Source organism: Anomaloglossus baeobatrachus, chromosome 3 (genome assembly GCF_048569485.1).
Source record: "Anomaloglossus baeobatrachus isolate aAnoBae1 chromosome 3, aAnoBae1.hap1, whole genome shotgun sequence".
In the NCBI taxonomy this organism is placed as follows: domain Eukaryota; kingdom Metazoa; phylum Chordata; class Amphibia; order Anura; family Aromobatidae; genus Anomaloglossus; species Anomaloglossus baeobatrachus.
The window spans coordinates 492114721-492128531 of record NC_134355.1 but is presented as its reverse complement, the minus strand read 5'-3'; the positions used below and the strand labels follow the sequence as shown (position 1 = coordinate 492128531).

At 49.2% G+C, this 13811-nt stretch overlaps 1 protein-coding gene across 1 annotated transcript in view; it reads right to left on the bottom strand.

Annotated features, from left to right (window-relative positions):
- Positions 1-6446: 6446 nt before the first annotated feature.
- Positions 6447-13811, bottom strand: part of SERPINI2 (serpin family I member 2) — a 101527-nt gene continuing 94162 nt past the window's right edge. Inside the window, exon 9 of the mRNA XM_075338562.1 lies at positions 6447-8107. Coding sequence (XP_075194677.1) covers positions 8031-8107 — 77 coding nt within the window. The 3' untranslated portion in view covers positions 6447-8030. The remainder of the gene's footprint in view (positions 8108-13811) is intronic.

Here is a 13811-nt window from a genome sequence, read left to right as displayed (position 1 = left end):
TGTTACCTTCACTGGCAATGGAAAATCCAGGGAAGCATTTTTTATTTTTTTTGCCAAAAAACTACAAAAAAAGGACGTGAGCTTCGCCATATTTTTGTATGCTAGCCAGGTATAGCAGGCAGGTGCTGGAAGAGTTGGATACAGCGCCAGAATATGGCGCTTCTATGAAAATGCCATTTTCTGAGGCGGCTGCAGACTGCAATTCGCAGAAGTGGGGCCCAGAAAGCTCAGGCCAACCTGTGCTGCGGATTCCAATCCCCAGCTGCCTAGTTGTACCTGGCTGGACACAAAAATGGGGCGAAGCCTACGTCATTTGTTTTCTAATTATTTCATGAAATTCATGAAATAATAAAAAAAGGTCTTCCCTTTATTTTTGGTTCCCAGCCGGGTACAAATAGGCAACTGGGGGTTGGGGGCAGCCGTACCTGCCTGCTGTACCTGGCTAGCATACAAAAATATGGCGAAGCCCACATAATTTTTTCAGGGGGCAAAAAACTTCTGCATACAGTCCTGGATGGAGCATGCTGAGCCTTGTAGTTCTGCAGCTGCTGTCTATCTGTATGGAGAAGAGCAGACAGCAGCTGCAGAACTACAAGGCTCAGCATACTCCATCCAGGACTGTATGCAGAATTTTTTTGCCCACCAAAAAAATGACGTGGGCTTCGCCATATTTTTGTATGCTAGCCAGGTACAGCAGGCAGCCACGGGCTGCCTCCAACCCCCAGTTGCCTATTTGTACCCGGCTGGGAACCAAAAATATAGGGAAGCCCGTTTTTTTTAATTATTTCACTTATTTCATGAAATAATTAAAAAACAAATGACGTGGGCTTCGCCCCATTTTTGTGTCCAGCCGGGTACAACTAGGAAGCTGGGGATTGGAATCTGCAGCACAGGTTAGCCCGAGGTTTCTGGGCGCCTCTGCTGCGAATTGCAGTCCGCAGCCGCCCCAGAAAATGGCGCTCTCATAGAAGCGCCATCATCTGGCGCTGTATCCAACTCTTCCAACAGCCCTGGAGCGGGGTGGCTTGTTGGGTAATCATGAGTTAATACTGGCTTTGTTTTACTAGCCAGTATTAAGCCAGAGATTCTTAATGTCAGGCACGTTTGACCCGGCCATTAAGAATCTCCAATAAAGGGTTAAAAAAAAGACACCACACAGAGAAAAAATACTTTAATAGAAATAAATACACAGACACATTAGAGACTCCATCTTTATTACCCCCTGTCAGCCCTCCACGATCCTGCTCTTCTGTCTTCTTTCTTTCTAGTGTAGTAGTAGTGACGATTGTAGTGAGGATGAGGTTCACCAGCCCATCACTTGGGGCTGGGGCATCTCATCCTCACTACAATCCTCACTAGTGTAGTAGTAGTGACGATTGTAGTGAGGATGAGGTTCACCAGCTCATCACTTGGGGCTGGGGCATCTCATCCTCACTACAATCCTCACTAGTGTAGTAGTAGTGACGATTGTAGTGAGGATGAGGTTCACCAGCTCATCACTTGGGGCTGGGGAACCTCATCCTCACTACAATCCTCACTACAATCGGGAAGCAGCGTGCAGCCTTCACTCTGTGAGTGATCAGTGCTGGCTGCCAGCGGTAACAGCGGTAACGCTGACAGACGCGTTACCATAGCAACGGTGCTCTCGGAGCCGCGGTTAGCGGTGACGTCACCGCTAACTGCGTTGCTATGGCTGTGTCAGCCGGTCCCTAACGGAACGGGGAGTCGACCGTGTGCTAGAGCATGTCGCCGGTACATGGCGATACACATATGTGCACCGTGTACCGGAGAGATGCACTCGCAGGTCCTACATGACGTGTCATAGTCATGTGACCAGTCTGTAGCCAATGAGATAATAGCCACGTGACTGGTCACATGGCTATTTTGACATCACGATAGGTCCTGCATCTCTGCTGGCAGTGCAGGTCACCGGGAGGATTAAGCGATCATCGGATGGAATAGCGGCAGGAGACAGAGTGCAGAAGGGATCGCGGGGACCGGTAAGTGTTATGGCAATGTTTATTAACTGTTTGTGTACATTTATAATGCATTTTTATGTGTTTGTGATTGCCTCCCATTATAGCCTATACGTTCGAGTTCGGTTCGTCGAACGTTCGACGAGCTGAACTCGAACGGGACCCCCGTTCGGCGAACCGGCCTCGAGCCGAACCGGGACCGGTTCGCTCATCTCTAGTTGGCACCCTCAGCTTAATATTTGTTTGCACATCCTTTAAATAAATAACTGCAATCAATCGCTATCTATAACCATCACCAAGCTTCTTAGGGGTACTTTGCATGTTGCGACATCGCTACTGCGATATCGTCGGGGTCAAATCGAAAGTGATGCACATACGGCGCCGGTAACGACGTCGCAACGTGTAAAGCCTAGATGCACCAATAAATGATCGCAAAAGCGTCGAAAATCGGTGATCTGTGTAGTGTCGGTCATTTCCATAATTTCGCCGCATCGACAGGTACGATGTTGTTCCTCGTTCCTGTGGCAGCACACATCGATGTGTATGAAGCCGCAGGAGAGAGGAACATCTCCTTACCTGCATTCACCGGCAATGAGGAAGGAAGGAGGTGGGCGGGATGTTTACGTCCCGCTCATCTCCGCCCCTCCGTTTCTATCGGCCGCCTGCCGTGTGACGTCACTGGGACACCGTACGACCCGCCCCCTTAGGAAGGAGGCGGGTCGCCGGCTAGAGCGACGTCGCAGGGCAGGTATGTACGTGTGAAGCTGCCGTAGCGATAATGTTCGCTACTGCAGCTATCACAAGATATTGCATCTGCGACGGGGGCAGGGACTATTGCGCTCGGCATCGCTACAATCGGCTAGCGATGTCGCAGCATGCAAAGTACCCCTTACACTTCTCAACTGGAATTGTGGACTTCTCTTCTTTTTCATTCTGCTCCAGGTATCACATATATGAAGGGTTCCTTCTCCCAACAGCAATTTTAAGATCTCTCAATAAATGTTCATTGGGATTTAGATCTGGACTCATTGTTTAACACTTCAGAGCTTGTTTCCATCCATTTCTGGGGGCTTCTTGAAGTATGTTTGAAGTAATTGTGTTGCTGGAAAATACATGACCTAGGACACAAACCCAGCTGTCTGACACTTTGCAATATGTTGTGACCCAAAATCCTTTGGTGATCTTCGGATTTCACGATGCCTTGTACACAGTCAAGGTACCCAGTACCAAAGGCAGCAAAACAACCCCAAAACATCTTTGAACCACCACCATATTTGACTGTAGGTGCTGTGTTATTTTCTTTGTTGGCTTCATTTTATTTTGCTAAACAGTATTATGATGTGCTTTATTAAAAAGCTCTATCTCGGTCTCATCTGTTTCACAAGATGCTTTCCCAGAAGAATTTTGGCTTACTCACGTACATTTTGGCAAACTTCAGCCTAGCTTTTTATGTGTCGGCAGGGGTCCTCCTGCGTCTACTTAGCGTTTCATTTCATTTATATGTCAACAGATAGTTCGCGTTGACACTGATGCATCCTAAGACTGCAGGATAGCTTATTTCTTTGGAAGTAGATTGGGACTGCTTATCCACCATCCAGACTATCCTGCATTGCAACTTTCAGCATTTTTCTCAGCCGTCCACGTCCAGAGAGATTAGCTACAGTGCCTTTTTTTGTAAATGTCTTCATTATGTTGTTGTTACGTCCCCACCAGGGTTGGCTCAAGCGACTTCTGCTTTGATCACCAGGTACTGCCGGGTTCCTGCAGTGGATAGTGCTGGTGATGGGAGAGGAGTCGATGCCAGCGGTGTTGGTGGGCGCAGGCTCCGCTCATCCACTGTGCTGGGTTTCCTTGGGATCTGCGGTACCACTGGTTGACTGTAGGTAGCGTGTGTCTTCCAGCTGAAGTTACCATCATTCAGCTACAACCAATGGGAAGACACCACACCCTTCTTATTTTCCCTCCTGTCTGTTGACCACTGCCAGAGATAGTTCTGCATTCTTGGTTCCTGTCCCACCCTGTTTTGTTTAGTGATTCTGGTGTTCTGACTTCTGCTTGTTTCCTGACTACCCTTCTGTCTGCTGTTTTTGTACCTCGTTGCCCGATCTGGAATTGACCTCTGCTTTGTTTTCTGATTACGCCCTTGCCTGCCAATTCTGTCCCTATTTTGCATTTCCCGGTTCGACTCTGCCTGGCTACTACTCTCATCACACTGCAGCCTACCACTGGTAGTGATCTCCAGGGCCCTGTGTAATTCCAAATCCCTGTATAGAGGTTAAAGGGTTTCAGGTTCTTGGGGTCCTGCTTTGTGAGTGGCTTTCCTCTAGCCTGTCTATTACAGCCAGTTTGAGTCTGTGGCAGGTGTTACAGTAGTGCACTGTGGACCATCAAGATCTCTGGAGATGGACTTGTGACCTTGAAATTGTTGCTCATTTTAAAAATTTTGGTTCTCAACTCCTCAGACAGCTCTCTCCTCCTCTTTCTGTTCTCTATTCTTAGTGTAGCACACATAGACACGCAATGCAAAGATTGAGTTAACTTCTCCCTTTTAATCTGGTTTAAGGTGTGATTTTCATATTGCCCACACCTGTTACTTGCCACAGGGGAGTTTGAATGAGCATCACATACTTAAAACATAGTTGTTTATCCATAATTTTGGAAAGGTACCAACAATTTTGTCCTGACTATTTTGGAGGTTTTGTAAGAAATTATGTCCAATTTGCCTTTTTTCACAGGTTTTTTTTGTGTTCGAAAACACACAATCAAAATAAATAAACATGTGTATAAGTAAACATGTGTAATTGCAATAATTTTTTGGTAGAAATACTTCATTTTCTGGAACAATTTCAAGGGTGTCAAAAAACACTTTTGGCCATAACTGTATATAACAAATGTATACTTGCTTTGATTGCTAGGATAGAGCGTCGCTTTAAATAGCCACATTCAATGGTGCTCTTTAAACATTTCAAGATAGAAATGAGTTATATTATCTGAATCAGAAATCTAGCCCCAGTCTCAAGTCATGTCAGTGAAAACTGTGAAAATATAAGGAGGCGAAAAAGATTTGTATCTATTCAAAATTTCCTCATTTGTCTTGGACTCTGTACATATATTGAACACTGTTTCCTTAACAGGCTTCAAAGCATGTATTATTAAAGAGACAGCAGAGGAGCAGTGGTAGTTTACACACCCAAACCCAGCCAAGGTCAGGTTTAACACTATGTCCCCTGACAAAGCGTGCTCATTCATGCGGAGTAGCTTTTGATTAGGATTTGGGTGTGCTGACTCTCTGGGTTCTTATGCTGCCATTTAAAGAATCTGCTTTGGATGAATAAACACATCTGAATTACTATAGTGCAGATAAGAGAAATGATCTTTTTCTTTTCTTACCATGGACTTGCTATAGTTTATAGCATAAGGGGAATGCATTGTATGATTTTACTTGTTGGTGCATCACCGCTACTTTATTCGCAATAGTAATGAGCGAGCACTACAATGCTCAAGTGCTCGGTACTCGGAGCAGTTGGATGCTCGGGTGGGCTTGACTTGAGTACCAGAGTTTAATGGAAGTCAATGGAGGACTTGAGTGTTTTTCCGGAAGATTTCTCAGAAAAAATGCTCAAGTCCCCCATTGACGTCCATTATACTCTGGTACTCAAGTAGCGCCAATTTAAGCACCATCTGGTCATTACGAGAACCTGAGCATGATGGTGTTCCCTCATCACTACTTCTCAGCTCAAACAAATAGGAGAATAAATATTTTTTTTGACCACTGGACCATTCCGACCTAACAAACTGCTACACCAGGAAAACTAGGGAACAGACTCCTTTGCTAATGTTTACATTCTGAACTACAGGTCTTTTGCACAGAACATCAGTGAGGGATCAAATTACCTTGGCTGCCTATAAAAGTCTATGGAGACAGGTGGAGGGAACAGGTCGCAAGGAAGAGTTGATACACTTTAAAAGAAAACTCTTGGAAAATTGGGGAGGCATGGCTGCTCATTTGGTTAACATTGCAGTCTTGCAGGGCTAAGGTCCTGGGTTCAAATCTCCCAAGGACAACATCTTCTTTGAATTCTATACTTTTCCCCCTGTTGTCCTGCATTAGGCACAACACAATGGCCCTAAATTATGATTTGCTCTTTTCTTAAGTAATTTTTCTTTTTAGTCTTGCGTTTACTAATATTCATCAAAATAGTTCACCTAGTTCATGAATTTTGCACAAAGTCAAAAAAGGGCTTCTTTCCTCCCATTAACCATTTTTGCAACTTTTTTATCAAAAAGTCACAAAAACATGATTAAAATTACACCAAGGGTCGGCTAGAGCTGAGCCAAATTTTGCATCTTTTTAAAAAGTCGCAATAGTTGAACCTTCTGAAAACATCTGGAATAGTTAAACTCTGGCCATAAAACAAAAAAAACTTAACACAGGCGTGTAGATATAAAGTAGACTTTAAAAGAGGCACAAATAGGATAATGAATTGGGTGCAAAAGAAAAAAAGCACAACATACAAACCTAGACAAAAACCAGGTGTGAGGGCAAAATGATTTGAATAAAGCAAAAGAGACATGGGTGTGCACCACCGCCTTGTTCCGAATGCTGGTGCCGGGGAGCAGTGAGCCTAATCTGGTCAACAAGCCACTGTGCTGGTCCTGGGTGCTCATGGTAACAGACAGACGATCCAAGTAGTCCACAAGAAAGACAAGAACCATGGCACTCATAGTAAAAGTCCAAATCTGTTCTTTATTCATGGGGGTGTGTGCCCATGATTCATTAAGAGGTACATGTCTGTTAATGAATTGGGGTCATCTGAAGAGTGGCGGGAGCCTCCTTGTGAGCCTCCCCACAAATCTTATTCTAGTCAAGGATTGGAGTGAAATGTGAGATTTGTGGTGTAATAAACGCTGCAGCTCATTCTGAATTTGACAACTGAGGGTTGGCACGCTCCCTTCCCGACAAGCTTTTCCCACTTTTTTAGAGCTGGTCGAAAATGGCTTGAGAACGGTATGAGTTACAACGATTTAGCACAGCCTCATTTTACACCTAAATCTTGTAACTTTTCAAAGCTTTTTGTGACAGGATTCTGGCGTAAACCCTGTGACGAATAGGGTCCATATTCTCAATGTATCTGGCCATGTTTTCTGTAAACATGGAATCCTATAAATGTGTTCCCTGGTGACCCATACTATTGTTTACTAGTTTTCCAAGCTGTTTTATATATAAGGAGTCTCCCCCTCAGCTACTGATTGGTCAGCACCATACGACTGAAGCCAATCAGCAGTAAAAGAAGACTGGTGGGGACCCACTCAGTGGCATGGAAGAGCGTCGAGGGACACATGAATACGCCAGAAGAAGCCAAAAGCCGAAACGTGCATAGGGGTGGGTTTATGCCAATATGTGAACAGATTACAAATGCATTACTTACATATATCTTGAGCTTTTTGTACACTGTGCATATAGTTTAACTTCCATTTAGCTCAGGACTACTTGAATATTACTTTACATTAATTTAAACACTTGTATGTTTGATCTTTGCGCTTTTCAGGATGCTAGATTGATATTGCTATATTTGTATCCTGACGCTGCCCATTCTGCCGCCATCCCACTTTGTTTTTAACATTTTCATAAAGACTAATATATCTTATTATTGGCTGATTGGGCATATGTTCCTACAGGCTTTATAGGTGAGTGTGTATTTTATTTATTCTTTTTAAAAGTTTATTATAAAAGAAAAGGAATAGAAAACACCTTTAACTTAGTGGTGAAATACAGCGGTGTGCCGCCAGACTATTTTCTGCACTATTAACCAGAATATGACCACTACACGAAAATCATTGACAATACCTGGAGAAAAAACATTTAACTTGACAAAACGGAAAAACAAAACCGCAAACGTCAAGTGGATAGATGTTGATAATTTCATATTTTCTTTCTTTACATCAGAGCCAACAATAACTTCCATGATTAAAAAGAGCACTTATGCCAGACATGGGCTGGTAACAGACGAGGCCATGTCTCACACGTCCTCCGAATCGGGGCATTGATGGCATTTATAGCGATTCAACATCTCGTCCTCTTGCGTCGCTTTGATCTGGATTTGTCACTTTTCCCATAAACAGAATTGATCCTAGGAGAGTAAACAATACATTAGAGACCAGCAATATCTCTCCAGATGACCAAGAAACAATGGTAATCAATAGGCTTCCATGGTTTTACTATTACAGATAATCACTGCGCTGAAGAGTGTCAGCATCGCAATGGATGGTGGCTCCTTCCAGTGGTATTATAACCAGCACGTTCACTCCATCCTTGAGGTTCATATTTCACACTTATCAAGTACTTTGAGTTATAGGACTTTCAGCTTTGTCTGATATATGCAGTATGTGCGGGGAAGATATAGATCTTCAATTAATTTCACATATTTAAAAGGCTATGCACTACTGGATTTTCCATGAAATAATACATTAACCTGCTCACCCTGTCGTCACATTCTGCAGCAGAAAGCATGAGATATTAGCCATGGTTATGATAGCCAGTGCCCCTTACAGACAATAAATCAGCTCCTGTGGATTATTTTGGCAGTGAAAGTTGCAAGTGACATTTTCATAGATCTTCAACTGTCAATTGAAAAATTCATGAACATGTCACATTTGAGCCATGTCAGGTTATGGCAGAAATAGATTCACTACTGTGGGAAAGACAAAAAACGCATGAAATGTAAAGTATATATAATTAACTAGAAGGTGGCCCGATTCTACGCATCGGGTATTCTAGAATTTACGTATTGTGTAGTTAATGTATGATTTTTGTTATATATATATATATAGATGTTGTGTGTAGTTACCAAGTGTTTGTGTAGGGCGCTGTACATGTTCTGGGTGTTGTCTGGGTGTGACGGGGGGTGAGAGCGGTGTTGTATGTGTGTTGCGTGTGTTGCGTTGCTTGTGGAGCGCTGTGTGTCTGTCGCGTTGTGTGTGTGTGTGTTGCGCGGTTTGTGTGTGTGTGGTGTGTTTTGGGGGGAGGTCATGTTTTGTGCAATGTGTGTGTTGTGCGGTATGTGCGTATATTTGTGTGTGCCGCGGTGTTTGTGTGTTGGGTGTTGTGTGTGTGCAGCGTTGTTTGTGTGTGTGTGGGTGTCTGTGTAGGGCAGTTGTTTGTGGTTCCCAGTGTGTGTGTGGTGAGTTGTGCAGTGTGCGCGCGTGTGTGTGTGTGTTGGGGGGAGGTGTGCACTTCCCATCGTGCTCCATCCCCCATGCAGCGCACCCCCCATCGTGCTCCATCCCCCATGCACCGCACTCCCCATCGTGCTCCATCCCCTATGCTGCGCACCCCCCATCGTGCTCCATCTCCCATGCTGTGCACTCCCAAACGTGCTCCATCCGCCATGCTGCGCACTCCCAAACGTGCTCCATCCACCATGCTGCGCACTCCCAAACGTGCTCCATCCGCTATGCTGCGCACTCCCAAACGTGCTCCATCCGCCATACTCCGCACTCCCCATCGTGCTCCATCCCCCATGCAGCGCACTCCCCATCGTGCTCCATCCCCTATGCTGCGCACCCCCCATCGTGCTCCATCTCCCATGCTGCGCACTCCCAAACGTGCTCCATCCGCCATGCTGCGCACTCCCAAACGTGCTCCATCCGCCATGCTGCGCACGCCCAAACGTGGTCCATCCGCCATGCTGCGCACTCCCAAACGTGCTCCATCCGCCATACTCCGCACTCCCCATCATGCTGCATCCCCCATGCTGCGCACTCCCCAACATGCTCCATCCGCCATGCTGCGCACTCCCAAACGTGCTCCATCCGCCATGCTGCGCTCTCCCAAACGTGCTCCATCCGCCATGATGCGCACTCCCAAACGTGCTCCATCCGCCATGCTGCCCACTCCCAAACGTGCTCCATCCGCCATGCTGCGCACTCCCAAACGTGCTCCATCCGCCATGCTGCGCACTCCCAAACGTGCTCCATCCGCCATGCTGCGCACTCCCAAACGTGGTCCATCCGCCATGCTGCGCACTCCCAAACGTGCTCCATCCGCCATGCTGCGCATTCCCAAACATGCTCCATCCGCCATGCTGTGCACTCCCAAACGTGCTCCATCCGCCATGCTGCGCTCTCCCAAACGTGCTCCATCCCCCATGCTGCGCACCCCCCATCGTGCTCCATCCCCCATGCTGCACCAGCATCAGCCTCTCTACCCGCAGCATCAGCCTCTCTGCCCGCAGCATCAGCCTCTCTCCTCCCAGCATCAGCCTCTCTACCCGCAGCATCAGCCTCTCTCCTCCCAGCATCAGCCTCTCTGTCCCCAGCATCAGCCTCTCTGTCCCCAGCATCAGCCTCTCTCATCCCAGCATCAGCCTCTCTGTCCCCAGCATCAGCCTCTCTCATCCCAGCATCAGCCTCTCTCCTCCCAGCATCAGCCTTTTCTGTCCCCAGCATCAGCCTCTCTCCTCCCAGCATCAGCCTTTTCTGTCCCTAGCATCAGCCTCTCTCCTTCCAGCATCAGCCTCTCTCCTCCCAGCATCAGCCTCTCTCCTCCCAGCCTACCCCAGCCTCAGCCTCCCCCAGCATCAGCCTCTCTCCTCCCAGCATCAGCCTCTCTCCTCCCAGCATCAGCCTCTCTCCTCCCAGCCTACCCCAGCCTCAGCCTCCCCCAGCATCAGCCTTTTCGGTCCCCAGCATCAGCCTCTCTCCTCCCAGCCTACCCCAGCCTCAGCCTCCCCCAGCATCAGCCTCTCTTCTCTAAGCCTCCCCATCCCAGCCTTCCCCAGGATCAGCCTCTCTCCTCCCAGCCTCCTCCAGCATGCCGTGCTCCTCTGCCGACACTCACACACCCACACACACCCGATCGCATACACTCACACACACCCGATCGCATACACTCACACACACCCGATCGCATACACTCACACACACCCGATCGCATACACTCACACACACCCGATCGCAAACACTCACACACACCTGATCGCATACACTCACACACACCCGATCGCATACACTCACACACACCCGATCGCATACACTCACACACACACACATTGACGATATTGCACATACGCGCTCATACTCACAACATCCGGAGATACCACATGCTTCTGGCCATGTGATCCTCCGGCAGGTCCTGGAAGCTCACAGCACAGTATCGCCGCCGAGAAGCAAGCGATATCCCAGGATGTTGTGAGTATGTGGATGCGATGTGATGTGTGTGTGATGTGTGTGTGTGATGTGTGTGTGATGTGTGTGTGTGATGTGTGTGTGTGATGTGTGTGTGATGTGTGTGTGTGATGTGTGTGTGAGAGTGAGTGTGATCTGATGTGTGTGTGTATGTGTGTGTGTGTGCTGTTATGTGTGTGCATGTGTGTATGTACCACCGCTGCAGGACCTTGATGTGTGGATGCGATGTGTGTGTGAGGTGTGTGTGAGAGTGAGTGTGATCTGATGTGTGTGTGTGTGTGTGTGCTGTTATGTGCATGTGTGTGTGTATTTTCCGCCGCTGCAGGACCTTGATGCGCTGGTAAATATGCTACCATGGTTACCAGCGTATCTCGTCCCCCGCTCGCACGGGAGCCCACACCAGCATACGCCGGCCAGCCCCAGCAATGCGAGGGTATGTGTCGGCTGGTTTGGCGGCGTATGCTGATGTGGGCTCCCAGGGGTACTGTACTCACCTGGTAGTCGTGGCTCCGTGACCGTGTCGGTTTGGGGAATGCGTGGGGGGGCGGGGCCAGAGCTAGCGTGCATTGCGTGAGGGGGGCGGGGCGTGGCCGAGTTGCCAATGCCTGCAGGGTGCCGGGGCGAGAGGCCAATCTGTGGGGGGGCGGAGCCTGGGCGAGCGGCCGGCCAATCCGTGTGGGGGCGCAGCCTGGGCGAGCGGCCAATCCGTGCGGGGGGCGGGGCCATGGCGAGCCCAGCGGCCAATCAGCTTTGTGTCACCGTAAGGACACAATTTTGGAGCAAGACAGACAGACAGACAGACAGACAGACAGAATAAGGCAATTATATATATAGATACTAAATATAAGTACAATGGTTGTAATATAATGGAGAGATCTATAAGGACAGTGGCCATCATTTATAGTTATATACATATAACTATAAATGACGGCCACTGTTATACATTATATATATATAATTGCCTTATTCTGTCTGTCTGTCTGTCTGTCTGTCTTGTTCCAAAATTCTGTCGTTACCGTGACAAGCATCTAATTGGCCGCTCGCCTCACCTTGGCTCCGCCCCCCCGCACGGATTGGCCGCTCGCCCAGGCTCCGCCCCCCACACGTATTGGCCTCTCGCCCCGGCCCCCTGCACGCATTGGCAACTCGGCCACACCCCGCCCCCCTCACGCATTGCACGCTCGCTCTGGCCCCGCCCCCCGCACTCATTCCTCGAACCGACACGGAGCCCCGACTCCCAGGTGAGTGCTGTACCCCCGGGAGCCCACACCAGCGTACGCTGGCAACCCAGCCGGCACATACCCTCGCATTGCTGGGGTTGCCGCCGTACGCTGGTGTGGGCTCCCGTGCGTGCGGGGTGCAGGGTACGCTGGTAACCTTGGTACACATCGGGTAATATTGTGTAGCATGGTTACCAGCGTATGCCAGCTCCCTGCCCATTCTGATCGTTGGTCTCCCGCTGTCACACGCTGATGTGTGCTGCACAGCAGGAGACCAACAAGTGACCCAGCACTGTCTCTTTGAATACTTACCTGATGTGTACCATGCTTACTAGCATACCCCGACTCCTGACACACGTACGCTGATAACAATGATACACATCAGGTAACTATGGAAACCGCTTTGCATAGTTGCCCCCTCGGCCACGCCCCCACGCTCGGCCATGCCCCCACGCTCGGCCATGCTCCCCGCTCGGCCACGACCCACACTCTGCCCCCTCGGCCACGCCCCCCACACTCTGCCCCCTCGGCCACGCCCCCACACTCTGCCCCCTCGGCCACACCCCCACACTCTGCCCCCTCGGCCACGCCCCTTACACTCTGCCCCGCTCGGCCACGCCCCCGCTCGGTCACGCCCCCCACACTAAGCCACGCCTCCCCGCTCGGCCACGCCCCCACACTCTGCCCCCCTCGGCCATGCTCCCCACACTCTACCCCTCCGCCACGCCCCCCACACTCTGCCTCCCCTCGGCCACGCCCCCCCACACTCTACCCCTCGTCCACGCCCCCACATGCTCGGCCACGCCCCAACACGCTCGGCCACGCCTCCCCGCTCGGCCACGTCTGCCCCGCTCGGCCACGCCCCCCACACACATTAGGCACCTAAACACCTCCCCCCAGGACTACTCCACCTATCAGACACCTCTCCTCCAGGACTACTCCTCCTATTATACTCCCCTTCCCCAGGACTACTCCTCCTATTATCCTCCTCTCTCCCCAAGGACTACTCCTCCTATTATACTCCTCACCTCCAGGACTACTTCTCCTATTATCCTCCTTTCACTACAGGACTACTCCTCCTATTATACTCCTCACCTCCAGGACTACTCCTCCTATTATACTCCTCACCTCCAGGACTACTCCCCCTATTATACTCCTCTCCCCCCAGGACTACTCCTCCTATTATACTCCTCTCCCCCCAGGACTACTCCTCCTATTATCCTCCTCTCCCCCCAGGTCTACTCCTCCTATTATACTCCTCACCTCCAGGACTACTCCTCCTATTATCCTCCTCTCCCCCTAGGACTACTCCTCCTATTATATTCCTCACCTCCAGGACTACTCCTCCTATTAGACTCCTCACCCCCAGGACTACTTCTATTATACTCCTCACCTCCAGGACTACTCCTGCTATAATACTCCTCTCCCC